Source organism: Trachypithecus francoisi, unplaced genomic scaffold (genome assembly GCF_009764315.1).
Source record: "Trachypithecus francoisi isolate TF-2019V2 unplaced genomic scaffold, Tfra_2.0 Lachesis_group5, whole genome shotgun sequence".
Lineage (NCBI taxonomy): Eukaryota > Metazoa > Chordata > Mammalia > Primates > Cercopithecidae > Trachypithecus > Trachypithecus francoisi.
In genome coordinates, this window is record NW_022681470.1 from 3,909,837 (window position 1) to 3,928,853 (window position 19,017).

A 19,017-nucleotide genomic window follows, 5' to 3' on the forward strand; every position below is an offset into this window, starting at 1 on the left:
TTTCTGGAACCATATAAGAAAACTTCTGAGTTATTGCCATGGCATTTGTAGTGTCATGGTGCTGGTGGGAATGTCTTATGCAAATGCATTATAACTCTAAGTGCTAGCTGGTTTTGGCCAGTTTCTTGGCTACATCCTGTTTTGATCGGCAGGGTTGTGAAAGCAAGTCCTGCTGATCTCCTACCTCACCAGGACTACTGATACAGTTGACTAGCTGGTCTCCTACCTAGATTTCTTTCTCTGAAATTCGTCTTCTACACCTCTCCCAGAAAGAACTAGCTAAAGCAAATATTTGGTCATGCCATTCCACCGTAAGACTTGATAGAAGGCCTTCCATGGTCTGGAATCCACCTAGCTAGCTTCCCGGCCTCTTCTCCTGAGACTTCGTGACTAATTTTTGCCTCAACAACATCACATCGTTTGAACTATACATTTTCTTCCTCCAACTATCTGTTTTACTTGAAAGACTGACCCAGTAGAATTCAACATTACTCTCCTCACTTCTCTCCTTCCCTCTTCTGCCTCTAGCAAAATATTCATTATCCTTAAGACTCAGTGACTCAGCTCAAATGCAAGTCTTCTGGAACATTTCCCAGAGCCCCGCTCTCTTTACAGCTGGGTTGGAATCTTTTGCGTTTCAATCCTAACCACCCACACTGTTCCATTCTATCATTACACTCAGCGTATGTGTGCATATGTTTCTCTGCTCTGTCAGACTCTTCTGCTTTTCAGGGTGGAAATCCTGTCACTTATCTTTCCATTTCCAGGGCCTAGCACAGTTCTTGGTGCAAAGTAGGTGTTTAGCAATGATGAACGGAAGTGTGCACTTCTCTGAGAGAGAAGAGTAAGATTTTTTAACCTTGGGGGGTTAAGCATTACATAAACAAACAAACACAAAAACACAGACACACTAGGCCTCTGGTAGGGAAAGCAGTGCTTTGGGTGCCCAGGAAAGGCAGTGGCATGATTAGGTGTCTAGAAGAAGATCAAAACTAAGAAAGCAAGCAGATTAGCCGGAGAGCGTGGAGAGCATGGGGAGCTCTGACAGATGGACTGCTGGAGTATGATTTAAGAAGCAAAGGGCACACGGTAGCATCTTAGAAGTGCCACGGGCAACAGGTAGGGGCCAGACCATGCTGGCAGAGGCCTGCAGGATCCCAGTGGGAAAATTTCTGGTAGCAAAATTAAGTTGGAGCGTCTTATTCATTATTTCTGTACCTACCCACCCTGAGAGATCTCAGAAGCTGTCTGCAGCCTAAGAGGTCCCCAAAAGCTGAAAGCCTTGACTAAGAAAATTTTGTTGGTGTTGTAGACATGGGAATTTTACTGCCAGCAATCTATCCTAACAGCATACCTGGACTAGTGACCAAACATGTACATGAATGGATATTCACTATTATTTATTTACAATAGCCAAAAATTTAGACATGTGAGTCGTTTACCTCATATTTTTCTATATTTTAAATTTTGTCACAAGCTGTATAACTTCCATAATAATAAACCAAAAATATAAGAATAAAGTCAGAGAGGAAAGCAAACAAATATGAAATCAGTTGGAAAAGTCTTCCTAATAGCATTTCATTCATATTTTTATTATGAAATATTATTTGTTTTTGTTTTTTGAGCCAAGGTCTCACTCTGTTGCCCAGGCTGGAGTGCAGTGGTGCGGTCTTGGCTCATTGCATCCTCTGCCTGCTGGGCTCAAGTGATCTTCCCCTCTCAGCTTCCTGAGTAGCTGGGACCACAGGCACACACCACCACACCTGGCTAATTATTTTAATTTTTGTGATGACAGGGTCTTGCTATGCTGCCTATGCTGATCTCGATCTCCTGGGCTCAGGCCATCCTCCTGCTTCAGCCTCCTAAAGCACTGGGATTACAGGTGTGAGCCACCGTGCCTGGCTGAAATATTGTTTATAAGAATTGAGTTACGGATGGTCGGCGCAGGGGCTCACACCTGCAATCCCAGCACTTTGGGAGGCCGAGGCGGGAGGATCACGAGGTCAGGAGATCGAGACCATCCTGGCTAACACGGTGAAACCCCGTCTCTACTAAAAATACAAAAAATTAGCCGGGCGTGGTGGCGGGCGCCTGTAGTCCCAGCTATTCGGGAGGCTGAGGCAGGAGAATGGCGTGAACCCGGGAGGCGGAGCTTGCAGTGAGCTGAGATCCGGCCACTGCACTCCAGCCCGGGCGACAGAGCGAGACTCCGTCTCAAAAAAAAAAAAAAAAAAAAAAATCGACCTAGGGATAATATTTTTGAAATGACCTCAATGTACTTGTTGGCAATCTAGTTTCTTTCCTTATAAGCTTTCACTTATCATTGGCTTGTGGAAAGAGAAGTTATATCACCTGGGGAAGGTAGTTCCTACCAAACAGGCAGGGGTGCTGGTGGGAGCCTGGGGAGAGATTCAGAGCTGGTAAAGCAAGGGCTTCCCTGGGTCGGCAGGCTCTCAGCTCTCTTACCCACTGAAATTTCAGCTGCCAGACGGTAACGTCCCTCAACATGCAGGGACCATCACAGCCCAGCTTTGTATAACTTGTACTGAAAACTAAGTCTCACATATATTGAATAGTGTCAAAAATACGTGTTGTTAGATGCATGATCGATTAGTCTTGTTTTCATACTCTTAGTTTGAAACTGTCAATATAAGTTAAAAATGTTGATGAGAATATACTTACAATTGAACCACCGGTTGAAACTTTTCTGTGAAGTCAAGCCTCAGAGGGCAGCCATATTTTTTCCAAATATATCTTACTTTCTAGAAAAGGAAAAATACTTGAGTGATTTTATATATTTGGTCCATTGACAAAATTTTATAGTTTTCTTACCAAGTTTTTAGATGGCTGATGCCTCAGATATGACCTGTAAAAAAGACATTCCTCATTATTTATTTCTCGTTCCTATTTTCAGACTTAAAAACTAAACCCGTGACTTTGTTTAGGTAAGGAGCTATCACAAAGGTCAAACAGATAAATATAATTATGAAATACTGAGCACTCACTATGTTCCAGGCACTTTCTACACATATGTACAAACATATTAACATGCTCTTACAACAGCTAAGGTGTGAATTACTGTCCTCTCTTTGTAGATCTGGTACTATTCTCAGAAACTGTATGAAACTCATTCCAGGCTACAGACCTTGCTTGACTACTGAGCAGGATGCGTGACGATAAAGCCCGTGTTCGTTGGGCTGTTCCAATGCAGTTCTCTCCAGAATATTAACAGATGAAAGAATAGGATACTTCAGAATCAGTAACAATAGATGTGTATTTTAAAACTTCAGATATTTCCTAATTTAGATTTCTCACTAGAGTGGAATGCTTCATGTTCATGAACTCAAGGACTTATTCCTTCAAAATCACCTCCCCCACATTCCCTGTCTTCTCAGTCCTCATACTTGAATCACTGTTACCAGCCACATGTTCTATATATGTTACCATGTGGCAGGAAACAGACTCAGGAAATCCCCATCACAGTGACACAGTCTATTTCATATTCTTGCCTTTCAGGCGCAGCTGCCACCTAGACACTAAAAGGTGGTGTCCTCATCAACTATTAAACATTTTCTTCTCATCCTTGTATTTTACCAACGGCTTTCACTAAGCATTGCAACCTGGAGCATCTCGGCTGGGCCACTCTCCACCCTACCTTAATGAATGAAATCACTTAAAGAATGTGCCTACTGGCTAAACATTCTTTCATTTATTTTAATTAATAAATTATTATTTTAAATAATAAATTTCGAATTAGAATTAATAAATTTCACAGCTTTTTCAAAGATGCTTGTAAATATTTCAGAGGCTGTGGACTTCTATATTTTGACGGTCTAATAAATATTTAACATTTTAAAAATGAAGATCTTTATCTGACAAAGGTAAAAGTCAAATTTTGTTTAGTTATATGTTTAATACAGCACATTATTAAAAATAAATATGCATACAATTAAATATAAAATCTAGAGAAAAGTTCAGTTAGTAGAATATTTGATGTCAGGACTTTCCGGGTAAATATATTACTTCTAACAAGCTGAACTACAGTCTCGTAGAATTTCAGCCACCATGCCCGGCTAGTTTTTTGTATTTTTAGTAGAAATGGGGTTTCACCATGTTGGCCAGGCTGGTCTTGAACTCTTGACCTCAGGTGATCCATCTGCCTCGGCCTCCCAAAGTGCTGAGATTACAGGCGTGAGCCACTGCACCTGGCTTCAGTCATGTAGAATTTGAGAATAAGTATGTAGGCAAAAAAAATTCTTGTATGTCTTCCTTAAATTACAGGGAGCAATATGAGATTTGAGACTACATATATGTAAATGAGGTTTGCTTTGTTTATCCAATTACATTGAAGGGGGAGACTGACTCTCTTGTATGTTTCAGGAAAGTTAATTATACCATCTACACATTTTGCTTAATGATAAAACTGACTGCACAGTGTCAAGCCAAACATATGGATGCTAATAATAATCCACTGAATAAGTACTGATTGTAAAGTATTGGTACTATGTTAATATAAAACTCAGTGTTATGTTAAAAAAATTTCTTACTTTTCAATCACGTATGAAAAATCATGGTGATGACATTCTTTTTTACTAAATCTACAAAAAACAAAACATAATGAAGTTGTAATATCATTTCTTAAATATCTGCACACATTTAATCATTTAACTCATTGATTCTCAAACTGGAGAGTGTCACAGAATCATCATTTACCGAATTAGAATCTCTGGTTAGTGTGTGGCCTTAGCATTTCTGTTTTTAAAACATCAGTTTCATAAATGTTTCAGGAGATACCAGAATTTGAAATCTACTGATTTATCTCTTATATTTGATACGTGCTTATTAAAAATTTTAGCGAATGCAGGGCTTTGGGAGAGGTTGCTCAAAAGATGGACAATTTCAATTAGATAAGAGGATAAGTTCCAAGAGATCTATTGTACAACACGGTGACTTTAGTTCATGATATATTGTATTCTTGAAAAATGCAAAGAGAGTAGATGTGAAGTGTTTCCTCACCACCAAAATGATAACTATGTGAGGTAATACATATGTTAACTAGCTAGATTCAGTCACTCCACAATGTATTTTAAAACATCATGTGGTACCTGCTAAATACATATAATTTTATCTGTCAATTCAAAACAAAAACCCAAAACTCCCCAACACAGAAAGAAACAAGAGTTGGCAAGGAAGCAGAGAAATTGGGACCCATATATATTGCTGGTGATAATGTAAAACAGTGCAGCTGCTATGGAAAACAGCTTGGAGGTTCTTTAACAAGTTAAACATAGGATTACCATACAACCTAGCAATTCCACTCCCAGGTACATACCCACGATAATTCAAAACGGGTGTTCAAACACTTGTACACAAATATTCATAGCTGTACTATTCACAAAAGCCAGAAGGTAGAAACATCCCAAATATCCATGAACTGCTGGATGGTTAAACAAAATGTGGTATATCCATTCAATGGAATATTACTCAGCCATAAAAGGGAAGGAAGGACTAATATATGCCTGTTGAACCTCAAAAACACACTAAGTGAATGTAGCTTGACACAAAAGGTCATATATTGTAGGATTCCATTTATATGAAATATTCAGAGCAGCAAATCCCTAGAGATTATGGTTTTGAGACAGCAGATTGTGGTTGCCAGGGGCTGGGGGAAATGGAGAATGGGAAATGACTGCTAACTGAGTAAAGAGTTTCCTTTTGTGGTGACAAAAATATTGTAGAACTAGATAGTGGTGCTAGCTGTACAACATTGTGAAGGTACTTAATTCCACTGAATTGTATACTTTAGAATGGTAAATTTATATTATGTGAATTTCATCACACTTTTTAAAAAACTGCCATGGTAAAACACACACATGCACACACAAACAAGAATAAAAACTCATAGAAAATCTATCAAAATGAAAACAAATTTCTTTGGACTGTTTTATTAGACGTAAACTTTTTTTAAACACAAGATTTCTAGTTGCTACTATTGTGCAGGTAAGGAGTTATTTTACGGATTAACATAATTTCTAGTTAGGGTTCGTAAGACAGAAGGCTATAATGGTCGTTGTAATTATAGGAGTTTTTAGTTGGGTAAATTATTCATCTGACCATTTTAGCTGGCTGCTTCCCGTGGAACTTAGAAAGAACCCTTGTCACCACCATTTTTAGATAGATATTGGAAGTCTAGACCATCCTTCACCCCGAACCCAAATTGGACTCCAAGAGTTGACAACTCCCCTTCAGTGACAAGTCTCCTGGCTCTCCAGAAGTATTTTGGACCCCATGCTATTCCAGGTCTCCCATGGTGACTGTAAAAACCATAGGCCCACTGCAACCTGAGCCCAAGATATTAGAGCTTTTAGGGTTCCAGGGAAGTGGGTCATTGACTAAGAGGCCCAGAGTAAGGTCCTAAAATCTGTGTTTTCAAAACATGTTCTCCAAGTGATTTTGATGAGTAAATGAGCTTGATAATTATTATTTGGACCCTTCTAGAAACAGACTGCTTCAAGCTGCTTTCCATCTCACTTTAGAAGGAAATCGGGCCTGAGAAGGAATTCTGAATGCAGTGGTACTGGGAACTGGTAACATGTTTACACCAGTTATTCTCAAATGTTAGTGCCCCTTGTAATCTCCTGGAAATTTTGTTAAAATGCAGATTTTGATTCAGCAGGTGTGGGATGAGACCTGAGAATCTGCATTTCTAACAAGTTCTCAGGTGATGCCAGTGTTGGTCCATAGGCCATGCTCTAAGGAGCAAAGATGTAAATCATCCCTGAAATAGGATGATACCGGCTGTATAAATCAGCTAGCCTTTTTGCATTTCCTGGGAAAGGAATTATGGGTGCAAAGATGTTAGCAAATGCAAATTTAGGAAATGATGAATGAGATGCAAATACTTATCAATCCAGCAATTGATTATTACAACTCAGTAATAATTAAAAGATTATGAGAACGACAGAGGAGCAGACACTTGCTTTGGATGTGAGCAAGTCATTTCATCAATACTCAGATAAAGTCAATGTTCCCCTACTCTCACTCCTGACTGAAGGAAAGGAATCTCCATAAATTTCTGTCTCTGTTATACATGTAGCCTCAGCTAAACAGATCTGTGTATGCTGCCTTTGATTTTCTCCCATGTAGAAGAAAGAGCGCTATGGTGAATGGAAGGCACGGCGTCCAATGTGCTTCATCGTGAACCATATCAGCACTGACACAGTTCACACGTTGGGATTCTCTGGGGCATCACTGAGGTTCTGCTAGGCTTGTTCTAAGAAATTTCCCATAGAAAATGGTGCAGAAACTGAGGCTTCTCTGATATGGGTGTAAGCAGTTCTCTGATGGAAATGAAACTATAACTGGTTTGAGAAGGATGGAAAACAGGTGTTTCTCCCTCTTATGTTTCTGGGAATGAGCCGTAGACTGAAGAATTGAGACAGGCAACCGTGAAGGATAGAAACTGGCTTACTAAAAGGGAAGGTGAAGAAAAAATGCTGGTAATAGAGAAAGAGGCTAATTATTTTTATTTTTAGTATGATTCAAATATAGTATTTGGCAAAAGTTTAAACCAATTGAATCTAGGCATGAACGTCAATTCAGTTTTGGATCTCGTTGTGAATGTGTCAGTCATTAGGCTATTATTACTATGAATTATTAAGTTTATCATTTGTTCTAAAACTTAAAGAGTAACAGGTCAAATGGAAATATACTTACCCTTTAACTGCAATGAATTTTTTATCATCACAGCCAACAGCTATCTGGAACACCTAAAATGAAGTAACTTAGGTAGTGAGTTCAGCAGTTCTGATTCATATGATCTAAAATATCATGACAGCTAAAACCAATTACATTTTAGATTTAAAATAATGACTTTAAAATCTAGGGTTCTCTTATACTACTGCTCTGCACTGTTTTCTTCCTCTTTCCTTGATCACTTTTTTTCTCTGCTTCCTTTTGTCTTTACTGCTCATGAGGCCCAAAGGTTGGGTCTCTCCTTTCTTACATTTGTATCTCAGGGAACTGATCCAAAGTCATCTTTTTTTTTTGAGATGGAGTCTTGTTCTGTCACCCAGGCTGCAGTGCAGTGGTGCGATCTTGGCTCACTGCAACCTCTGCCTCCCGAGTTCAAGCAATGTTCCTGCCTCAGCCTCCCAAGTAGCTGGGATTATAGGCATGCACCACCACACCCAGCTAATTTTGTGTTTTTATTAGAGACAGGGTTTCACCATGTTGGTCAGGTTGGTCTCAAATTCCTGACCTCAGGTAATCCACCCGTTTCTGCCTCCCAAAGTGCTGGGATTACAGGTGGGAGCCACCATGCCCGGCCCAAACTCATCTTTTACCTGCTTCTCTACAACCATGACTATCAACTCCCTACTTCCAGTATGTACCTCTGACTCAGCTGGCAGGTTTCTATAATCCGTCCAGCTACTAATCTGACTTTCTGTTTTCACTTTTGTAGACCAGTAATTTCTCAGGGTACTAAGCATCACGTGAAACAGCATCTCACCATCGTTATTCCTCCTGTAAGCAGCAATAACTGTATTCAAAGGAGCACTGGCCACAGGCTAATTAACGAGTAAACCACTGTCCTCATTTTATGGATATTTCATCGAAACATTACTCATAATTGCTTTTTTAAAGAAATGCACATACGTGCTTTGTTTGAAAACAAATGACCTGTGGATCCTATAGCTTTGTTTGTTAACAGAGCCCACGCTTCTCTGTAAGTCAACTTTGGGATACAGTGGAGAAAGGCAAGTGCAAAATCAAACGATGGCATCATAGAGACAGGCTGTGCCATGGTGCCTTGTTTCATGGGCTAGAAATGCCCAAGAAGGCATTTGATATGGACAGGCTCACTCTCAACCAAATAAAATCCCACTAGAATCTGATGCAATAAATAGATTGCATCTATTCCCAAATGTACCTCTACTGTGAGTAGCCATTTTTACCCTCTCTTTTTAACAGATTCAATACTTTTGCAGTAAGAACAGGGTAGAATGAATATTACACACAAAAATTAAAATAGAATTTCATGGAACTTTGCTAAGAAGATAGGTTCTATCTGGTAGCTGGAATGCATTATATCTAAAGATGAGACTATTAGCTTCATTAAAGCTCAGTTATTAGGAAAATGAACGGCTGCAAAATATCTTACCCTGCTTGTAATGCTTAGATACATGTTGCTTAAAAATAATATACGGGTTCCATGGAACTAAAATACAATTAATTACTATACAGACATTAAAGGGAGGCTTACAGAGATAGTGAGAGTTAAAGTGAATGAATGCTTCATTTATAAGACCTGTCAATTTTCCAGGCAGAGAGTCGTGGCTTCTTGTAACCAGGGTCCTGGTTCTCCTTCCACTGGGATACCTACTTCCATTTCCACCCGGCTCCAGGACCCCTGCCCTTCCAGCAGACTGTCTCAGTAGGGTCTACACACTTGTGTTCTGCCTTACGCATGTCCTCGGATATTGCACATTTCCACAAAGCAAATCTGGAAAAACTCTAATACTCCCTACCCTATCAGAAGGACTTGGCGGTCAGGAGGGTGGGGATAGAAGAACGATGTCCAGCCAAGTTTGGTGGCCTTAAAGAGCTGACCCTGCTCAACCAAGACCTTTCAGTCTTCATTTCAAAGGCATGCTCCACAGTGGGAGTTCATGGATTTTGTTTCCTGGACCACTTGATTTCATGCACAGGGCCTGATTTGTTCTCCCAACCACTCTACCCGCAGTCCTCACCACCCACCATCATGAAATCTTTGCTTTCCTGATCAGAATCATTGGCCTGCCCTATATCTTTACTAAATTACCTATATAAGGGTTGACAAAGGTTCTCAAATCTATCATAGTCAGGACCCACCGTCGCTTGATGATCTCATTTGCAATATTTCTTCTCTTCCTTGTCCTAGCTGAAAAAAATCACCCCAAGCCTCAGGATCAACAACCATGGCTAGGATTAAAAATGTGAGTTAACCTGTAGGTGGCTATTGAAAAGGAGTTGCAGGTATAGTGTGGGGAGCATGAATGATCCTGTTTTCTAGAGTACCCACTGCTGCAGGGCTGACATATTCCCCAGAACTGGACACCTAATTAGAGAGATTCTGGCATATAGCCTAAATGACAACATTTCTCCTCAGTGCAGAGACGGAGCCGGACAGCTCCTGCCTTAACCAAGAGTCGGACACAGCGTATTTCTTCTAACCAGACAGATTAACTGACCTGAGACAGGCCCTCAACACAAAAATGCTGTTAGATAATGCACTGGACAATGTTGCAGTCATCCGTCCCTGGGAAAATTCATCTCAGAAGGATTTACTAAGGCCCTCTGGGGGCTGGCCTGCATTGCTGCATTTCCAGTTGTTGGTGCATGGTTAAAAAATGAGATGCAGCTTTGTTGGAGCTCCCAGTTCTATTTGCTGCTCTGCTGCAGGCTCTGAACACTAAATGACAAAGACAACAGGCTCCTATTCAAATAGCGCAGTCCATGTCCATTGGGTCTAGCAGGTTTAGCAAGGGCCTAACTTCACCCAGTGGGATAAGTCTGTAGGCCATGGTTCTGTGTATACACAGAGCTGGGCCCTGTGTCTCTACAATATTTATCTGGGAGGCTGATGGCTTGCTAAGCCATGAGTATGGGAGCACAAGGAAGGGACCTTATGGCTGAAGGCATATTGCGCAGTTGTGTACACGTTTTGATTTCCTTGACTGATTAGAGGACCTGCCTCTACAAGGCCACATTTTTCTGTTGCCTGAAAGGGCTACTGCATCTTTCTTCATTCTATTTCAGTGGGTAGGTCAGGACAAACCACCTGCATTGGACACAGAGGATGGCTAGATTTGTCCTGTCCTTGTCTGCAGGATACCAAAGAGGAAACAGAAGGAAGAAACCAGCATATTAGATAATGACTATGTAATAGGCATTGTTTTAGGTACTTTACATGAATAATCTCATTTAATACTCTTGACAACCCCATAAGATAGATGGTACATTTTCCCTTTTACAAATGAGGCAGCTGAGGCTCAGAGTAAGTAGCCAACCCAAGCCAGTGGGTGGTAGAGCATGGACCCAAACTCGGGTTAGAGGAATCTGATTTTGTAATGCTTTGGCTGGGCAGGATAGAATGAATAGGGATCCCTAAAAAGATCTATAGATTAGAGAGGGCTAGAAGAAACCATGGTGCTTCGGGAAGGCATCCATAAAGGAAGAGGGTAAAAGCAGTTAAAGATAGAAACTGCAGACCTAGGCTAGGGCAGGAACTTGCTAGGTTGTGGCTGTTACTTCCTACATGGATTAAGCTGGCATGTGGTAGGCAGACAGGGGAGTTGTTGGTGTGCACCTGCAGGTGATTTCCTGGGGAAGCAGCGTGTGTCCGCAGTGCTCAAGGATGGATCACGTCTGCCTCAGTTCAAGGCTCCCTCTAAATGTATGGAACCTACCCTGGTGGGAACACAGGTTTCTCACGCTTGGGTTCTGAATGGGAGGGGGCAGGTCCTATTTTGCTTTGTATTCCCCATATGTAACACAATGCCTGGTCTACAGTAGGTGCTCCATATATGTTTATTGAATGTTAGGCTGAGAAGTAATAGAGAGAGGAGACAAGTGTGAAATATAGACTCAAAGGAGGTGGGGTTGTTAAGAATTTATGTTTAATTTCACAATAATGTAATATAATAGTATATAATATAACAATAAAAATGTTCAGTTACCTGAACACCCTGATACTATTTCATTCCTCCATGCCTTTTCCTGGAATGTTTTTGCACCTGCCTGTTGAACTTCTACTCATTCATCACTGGTCATTTTGTGTATCCCTTTCTTTTCACCTTTCCCCTCCCAATCTCAGTCAACTTCCTTAGTTTACTTTCCTCTGGGCTGTTTGAGAACTGTGTATACCATGTTCTCTTAAGCTAGTTTATGTTTACCTCTAGGGAAGGTACTCTGTCTTTTTATTTTTGTAACTGCCATTACTGAGTACATAGACTGACACACAGCAACACTGAGTAGGCATACAATAAACTTTTAAAACCGAATAAATGATTTTTCTTTTTTTTAAAATTATGAATAAATGATTTTTTGAAGAAATAAGTGCAGGATAAATATGGATGTGGCCGGCAGTCTCTTCTTTGACAAACCATATCCAACTTTTGTCATTCCCACTTATTTTCAGTTTTCCTTTACACAATTTTATATATCTTCATAACTTCAGGAACCAATGGTTTTACATTTTTGTATGTGTTGATATATCCCACTTTAGACAATAAACTCACAGAGGGCAGAAATCTTCTGTCTTCAAAATGAAGTGAGGCTATCTTTACAGTGGTACATTCCACAGAGTTGCTAAGTAATAGGAGGGTGGTATTGTATGGAGGTACTTTATGCATTATTTGGTTGACCACCTATACATTCTTTTTTTTTTTTTTTTTTTCTGAGACGGAGTGCAGTGGCCGGATCTCAGCTCACTGCAAGCTCCGCCTCCCAGGTTCACGCCATTCTCCTGCCTCAGCCTCCCGAGTAGCTGGGACTACAGGCACCCGCCACCTCGCCCGGCTAATTTTTTTTGTATTTTTTAGTAGAGACAGGGTTTCACCGTGTTAGCCAGGATGGTCTCGATCTCCTGACCTCGTGATCCGCCCGTCTCGGCCTCCCAAAGTGCTGGGATTACAGGCTTGAGCCACCGTGCCCGGCCTACATTCTTGAAGTAAAATATTTGGGTCTTCAACCCATGTCACTTACCTTTTGGGCTATTGGACATGTTTTTGAATATTCACTAGGCCGAAGTTGAACCATCACAAGACCTGTGTTGTTGTGTCTAGGAGAAACAATCCATGCAGGTTATTGTCTCATATGAGGGAAACAATTTGTGCAGGTTATTGTCTTATACGAGAGACAGGCATGACACTGTCTTTCTGTAGAGCAAGTGCAAAGTCCCAGGTACACGGTGTGATTGACCTCCCACTTGAATTTCTAGAGGCCTGGAGGATGGTGCTGCTGGTAACAGTTCTCTGCTTCTGCTAAGGCAGCTCTGCATGCTGGTCCTATTGTAAAGTTGCTCCCACCTCATGGTATCCCATGTTTTGGCCACCATAGGGTTAATGCGATGGGAAACAGAAATGAGCATCCTATCAGCATTTCAACCACCCTATTTCATTAACACCGTCCCTGCGTAATGGGGTTTTGCTGCTGACCTGCCTGAAGGTGGCAGCCACTGTGTGGGTTCCTCCTCTGGCTCCTACCCATTTTCCCCTCATATTAATAATACCTTTGGAGCAATGAAGAATGAGTTGTAAAATTAGTTTTCTGAGCCACATTAAGCTGTGTAATATGATCTGACTGGGACTGAAAGCTAGGTCAGATAGAATACCTTTCTCCACTATGAAGTGCGCATGAATCATTTTGTGTTCAGGCAAAATGTGAGGGCTAAAAAAAATAATAGAAGAAGAAAATGTGAAAGTTTGATTTATACCTACACCTGCTAAGGTTTTTCTTGTCAAAAAAAAAAAAAAAAATGAGGACAAACCAAGACAAAAAAATATCCTGGGCCATTTTATGTGTATTCTATGGCAATGTAAATCTTAGTAAATATCCACAAAACCAAAAATATTCTAGACCATTAGGAGCATAAAGAGAAGTTGGTGGGTGAAAGGGAAAGGAAGGAATTGAGCCTCTCCTGGCTAAGGAGTCTAAAGCAGCGTTTTCTCCCTACTCTTCCTGATCAGTCTCTGTCACTGATATGTATATATGTATATGTGTGTGTGTGTGTGTGTGTATAAATATAAAAATAACATATATACATATATATAAATAACATATATATTAAATATATATAAAATTCTGTTTTCTTTTCTTCATAGCACTTACCAGTATTTGGAATTACTTATTTGATGATTGGCTGTTTTCCCACTGGAGAGTGGGTTCCATGACACTAGAACTTCATCTTTCTCATTTACCCTGTATTTTAAATACCTAGACAGTGCTTGGCATAAAGCAGGTAGTCAAACTCATTTGGAATAGCACCAGACTAAAGAAAAATGGATTCTTCCTGCCGGGCGCAGTGGCTCACGCCTGTAATCCCAGCACTTTGGGAGGCTGAGGCGGGTGGATCACCTGAGGTTGGGAGTTCGAGACCAGCCTGACCAACATGGATAAACCCCGTCTCTACTAAAATTATAAAATTAGGCCGGGTGTGGTGGTGCATGCCTGTAATCCCAGCTACTTGGGATACTGAGGCAGGAGAATCACTTGAACCTGCGAGGCAGAGGTTGCAGTGAGCTGAGATTGTGCCACTGCACTCCAGCCTGGGTGACAGAGCGAGACTCCATCTCCAAAAAAAAAAAAAAAGAAAAATTGATTTTTTCTAGGGAAAATATGCTATTTTTTCAAGAAAATCCTTCAAGACTGTAATGATAACCATAGGAATGCCTTCACACAGGAGTCCATGTTGGTTGTCTTCCTCCAGGTAGCCTAGCTGCTACCTTACTGCAGGAGTCAAAGACAGCATTTTATCTGGCTCTATGCATAAAGAGTTTCTGTGATATCAGAGTTCTTGTTTTTGCTAGTGATGGTATGTGGAAACTTTGAGATGGGAACTAGTGATAAAACATGCTTGAAAATTATACAATTAAGAAATAGCACTTTTTGGCCGGGTGTGGTGGCTCAAGCCTGTAATCCCAGCACTTTGGGAGGCCGAGACAGGCGGATCACGAGGTCAGGAGATCGAGACCATCCTGGCTAACACGGTGAAACCCCGTCTCTACTAAAAATACAAAAAACTAGCCGGGCGAGGTGGCGGTCGCCTGTAGTCCCAGCTACTCCGGAGGCTGAGGCAGGAGAATGGTGTAAACCCAGGAGGCGGAGCTTGCAGTGAGCTGAGATCTGGCCACTGCACTCCAGCCTGGGAGACAGAGCCAGACTCCATCTCAAAAAAAAAAAAAAAAAAAGAAATAGCCCTTTTTTTGCATCTTCATTTGGATGAATGAGAACTTCAGAAAGGTCCTGTTTCTTATTACGTTACAAGGAGTATTTTACATTTTATACAGTTAAATATTAATTTTACATCTATCCAGACATTGACAGGAATTTGAAATTTGAATATTTAAAAGAATATGAGGCCATTTAAATAAAAGAACACCCACAAATCAATAACCTGAGTAGCATATTTGATACTGAGAAAGTTCTTTTAAAAGTTATACTTACTGCATCTCGAAGTAATCATATATTCCCTCATAATCTACATTCTGATAAAATGTTACTGTCTGAAAAAAGAAAATTTAAAATTTATGTAAAGCAAGGAAATTGGGGGTGGTGATCCCACTTTAGTAGCACATGGCTTTCCACATCTAGGCACGCAAAATGCCTTCATTAGGGCATGTAATGATGTTGATCACTTGTAAGTGATCAACAAGATTGACTGGTGGATAGACAGGTGCATAGATATGTAATAAAGCAAGTATAATAAAATATTAATGTACATAGTGGGTATAGATATAGAGCTGTTAAATGTAAAATTCTTTCAACTTTTCTATATGTTTGACATTTTCCATAATAAAATGTTGCAAAATTATAATATAAATTGAATTCATAGCCTCACCAAGAATCTCACATAAAAGTAATTCTACCTCATAGAAATGTTTATATGTGCTTTTCAGGAGGTATATACTAAAATATTCATTGTAACATTATTCAGAATAGCCCCCAAATAGAAACAGACCAATGTTCATCAACAGTAAAATGGCTACGGATATCTTGTAGTACATTCATACGGAGGGATACAATAGGTCAGTGAGTATGAATGAATGCCAGCTACAGAAAACAACATGGACTTTCTTTTTTTTTTGAGACGGAGTCTCGCTCTGTCGCCCAGGCTGGAGTGCAGTGGCCGGATCTCAGCTCACTGCAAGCTCCGCCTCCCGAGTTCACGCTATTCTCCTGCTCAGCCTCCCGAGTAGCTGGGACTACAGGCTCCCGCCACCTCGCCCAGCTAGTTTTTTGTATTTTTTAGTAGAGACTGGGTTTCACTGTGTTAGCCAGGATGGTCTTGATCTCCTGACCTCGTGATCCGCCCGTCTCAGCCTCCCAAAGTGCTGGGATTACAGGCTTGACAACATGGACTTTCATAAGCATCATATTCAAAGACAAAAGCAAGACAAAAATACAATATATGTAGATATTTATGGATGCATGTGTGTATATAATATATATGCAATGATTCCATTCATATGAAGTTCAAAAATAGATAAAGCTTAGCTATATTAGTGATGCATATGTAGGTGGTGAAACTATTAAGAAAAGTGAGGAAATTATTATTATTATTATTTGAGATAGAGTTTCACTCTTGTCACCCAGGCTGCAGTGCAATGGCGCAATCTCAGCTCTCTACAACCTCCACCTCCCAGGTTCAAGCGATTCTCCTGCCTCAGTCTCCCGAGTAGCTGGGATTACAGGTACCTGCCACCACGCCCAGTCAATTTTTGTAGTTTTAGTAGAGACAGGGTTTCACCATGTTGGTCAGGCTCATCTTGAATTCCTGACCTCAGCGATCTGCCCGCCTCGGCCTCCCAAAGTGCTGGGACTACAGGTGTGAGCCATGGCGCCTGGCCAAAAAGTAAGGAAATTATTACCACAAAAGTCAGACTAATGTTTAACTTGGAAAAGGAGACAATTCTGATAAGGGAAAACACACAGGAGGGCTTTGGGTACTTCTGATGTCATATTTTTTTTTACTTGAATGGTGATTACATGGGTGTTTGGTTTATAATAATTTGCTAAATTATGTATAAATGTTTTATTTACTTTTGTATGTGGCTGTTACATTCATTTGTAAAAAAACAAATGATTAGCTATGATGCTTAGCATCATACTAGCCAATAATTAGTCTGTGAAGTTACAGTGACCCAGTCTGCATTATATAAGCAAGGTGCTTTCATAATACTATTGTACTTCATTGAGCCTAAATTGCTATAGGATGTAAGACTCATCCTGATTTCAGAGATGTTAAATGTTAAGAAAAAAGTGCCCTATCGAAGAGATCGCTTGAGGTCAGGAGTTCAAGACCAGCTTGGCCAACATGGTGAAACCCTGTCTCTACTTAAAAAAAAAAAAAAGTACAAACATTAGCCAGGCGTGGTGGCATGCACCTGTAATCCCAATTACTCAGGGGGCTGAGACACAAGAATTGCTTCAATCCGAGGAGCAGAGGTTGCAGTGAACCGACATTGCGTCACTGTACTCCAGCCTGGATGACAGAGTGAGAGACCCTGTCTGAAAACAAAACCAAAGTGCCTTAGAATTGATAAAAGATGGTAGTTGTAGTGATGGTAGTAGTAGGAGTACTAGTAATAGTGGTAGTGTTTATAGTAATGCACACATATAGTACTTACTATGTGCCAGGTGCTTTTCTAAGCCCTTAATGTGGACTAGCTCATTTAATCCTCATAAGAACCTTATGTGTCAAGTTGAAAGAAGAAAAAAAAATGAGAATAAAAGAATCTTATGAGGTAGGTACTTTCATTACTATTGTTATCCCCAATTTACTGATGAGAGAATTACAGAGAGATTTAAGAACTTGTTCAGTGTCATTTGGTAGTAAATGATAGAGACAGTATTTTATTAAAAATGCAAATTTTGTATTTTTGCAAAATGCAACGTTTTCTTGCCATTGGTCATTTGTAAATTTTTTATGAGTAACTAGTAGTTTGAAGGTCTGAGCTGCAAATACACAGATAAACAGTAGACCCTTGAACAACACACAACTGTGCAAGTACAGTTACACATGGGGTTTTGTGTTTCAATTAGTACACTGGAAACTTTTTTGGAGATCTGTGGCAATTTGAAAAAACTCATGGTTGAACCATGTAGCCTAGAATATTGAAAAAATTAAGAAAAAGTTAGGTATTTCACGAGTACACAAAACATATGCGGATACTAGTCTATTTTATCATGTGCTACTATAAAATATATACAGATCTACTATGAAGTTAAAATGTATCAAAACATACACAAACATTTACAGACCACACATGGTGCCATTTGCAGCTGAGAGAAATGCAAACAAATGTAAAGGTGCAGTAATAAACCACAACTGCATGAAATTAATGGCAGTACATGCTGTACTGTGTGATCATTTCACAGCCACCTCCCATTGCTATTGCTGTGAGCTCAAGTGTTGTGAGTATCAGCTTAAAACGCTGTGTGACACTAGTCATCCTGTGGGCAGTTCATCCTTCCAGTAAATTGCATATCACAGCAAAAACTGATCTCTTGTGGTTCTGCATATTTTTTTTATCATGTTTACTGCAATACTGTAAATCTTAACAACACCATGGGCCCATACAAAGTGTCCCTAGTGATACTGTGGAAGGTGCTTCAAAGCAAAGAAAAGTCATGACATTACAAGAAAATGGTGAACAAGAGAGAAAGTCAAAAAACAGAACAAAACAAAAAAAGAGAAATGAAAAAGTTGAATTGATTGATACGCACCTGTGTGTGTGTATATATATGTATATGCACTTATATATATAACCTGTATATATGTACTGGATAGATATGTACCTGTATGTGTGTGTATATCACATATAATATACATCTCTGTGTGTGTGTGTGTGTGTATATATATATAGAGAGAGCTATATATATATACATAGCTGTAGACTGAGGTCTGCAGCTAGGTTGCCCATCATTTCAGAAGATTTATCTTGTAAACAGATAATGTAAAACTTACGGTATTGATAAATACAGTGTAGTATTGTAAATGTGTTTTCTCTTCCTTATGATTTTCTTAATTGCATTTCTTTTCTCTAGCTTACTTTATTGTAAGAATACAGCATATAATACATATAAAAGATGTGTTAATAGGCTGTTTAGGTTAGGCTTCCAGTCAACAGTAGGCTGTTAGTAGTTAAGATTTTGGGGAGTCAAAAGTTATACCATGGTTGGGCATGGTGACTCACACCTGTAATCCCAGCTCTTTGGGAGGCCAAGGCAGGCAGATCACCTGAAATCAGGAAT

At 40.0% G+C, this 19,017-nt stretch overlaps 1 protein-coding gene across 10 annotated transcripts in view; it reads right to left on the minus strand.

Annotated features, from left to right (window-relative positions):
- CATSPERE (catsper channel auxiliary subunit epsilon) overlaps positions 1–19,017 on the minus strand; it is a 176,075-nt gene that overhangs the window by 52,323 nt on the left and 104,735 nt on the right. For 9 of the 10 annotated variants that reach the window (XM_033198650.1, XM_033198652.1, XM_033198653.1 and 6 more), the window contains 6 exons: positions 15,208–15,266; positions 12,748–12,823; positions 7,717–7,769; positions 4,548–4,598; positions 2,833–2,866; positions 2,683–2,762 (listed from right to left, as the gene is read on the minus strand). In XM_033198650.1, coding sequence (XP_033054541.1) covers positions 2,683–2,762; positions 2,833–2,866; positions 4,548–4,598; positions 7,717–7,769; positions 12,748–12,823; positions 15,208–15,266 — 353 coding nt within the window. Of the gene's footprint in view, positions 1–2,682; positions 2,763–2,832; positions 2,867–4,547; positions 4,599–7,716; positions 7,770–12,747; positions 12,824–15,207; positions 15,267–19,017 lie in introns of those variants that run through there. The other variant, XR_004434164.1, reaches the window with a different exon arrangement.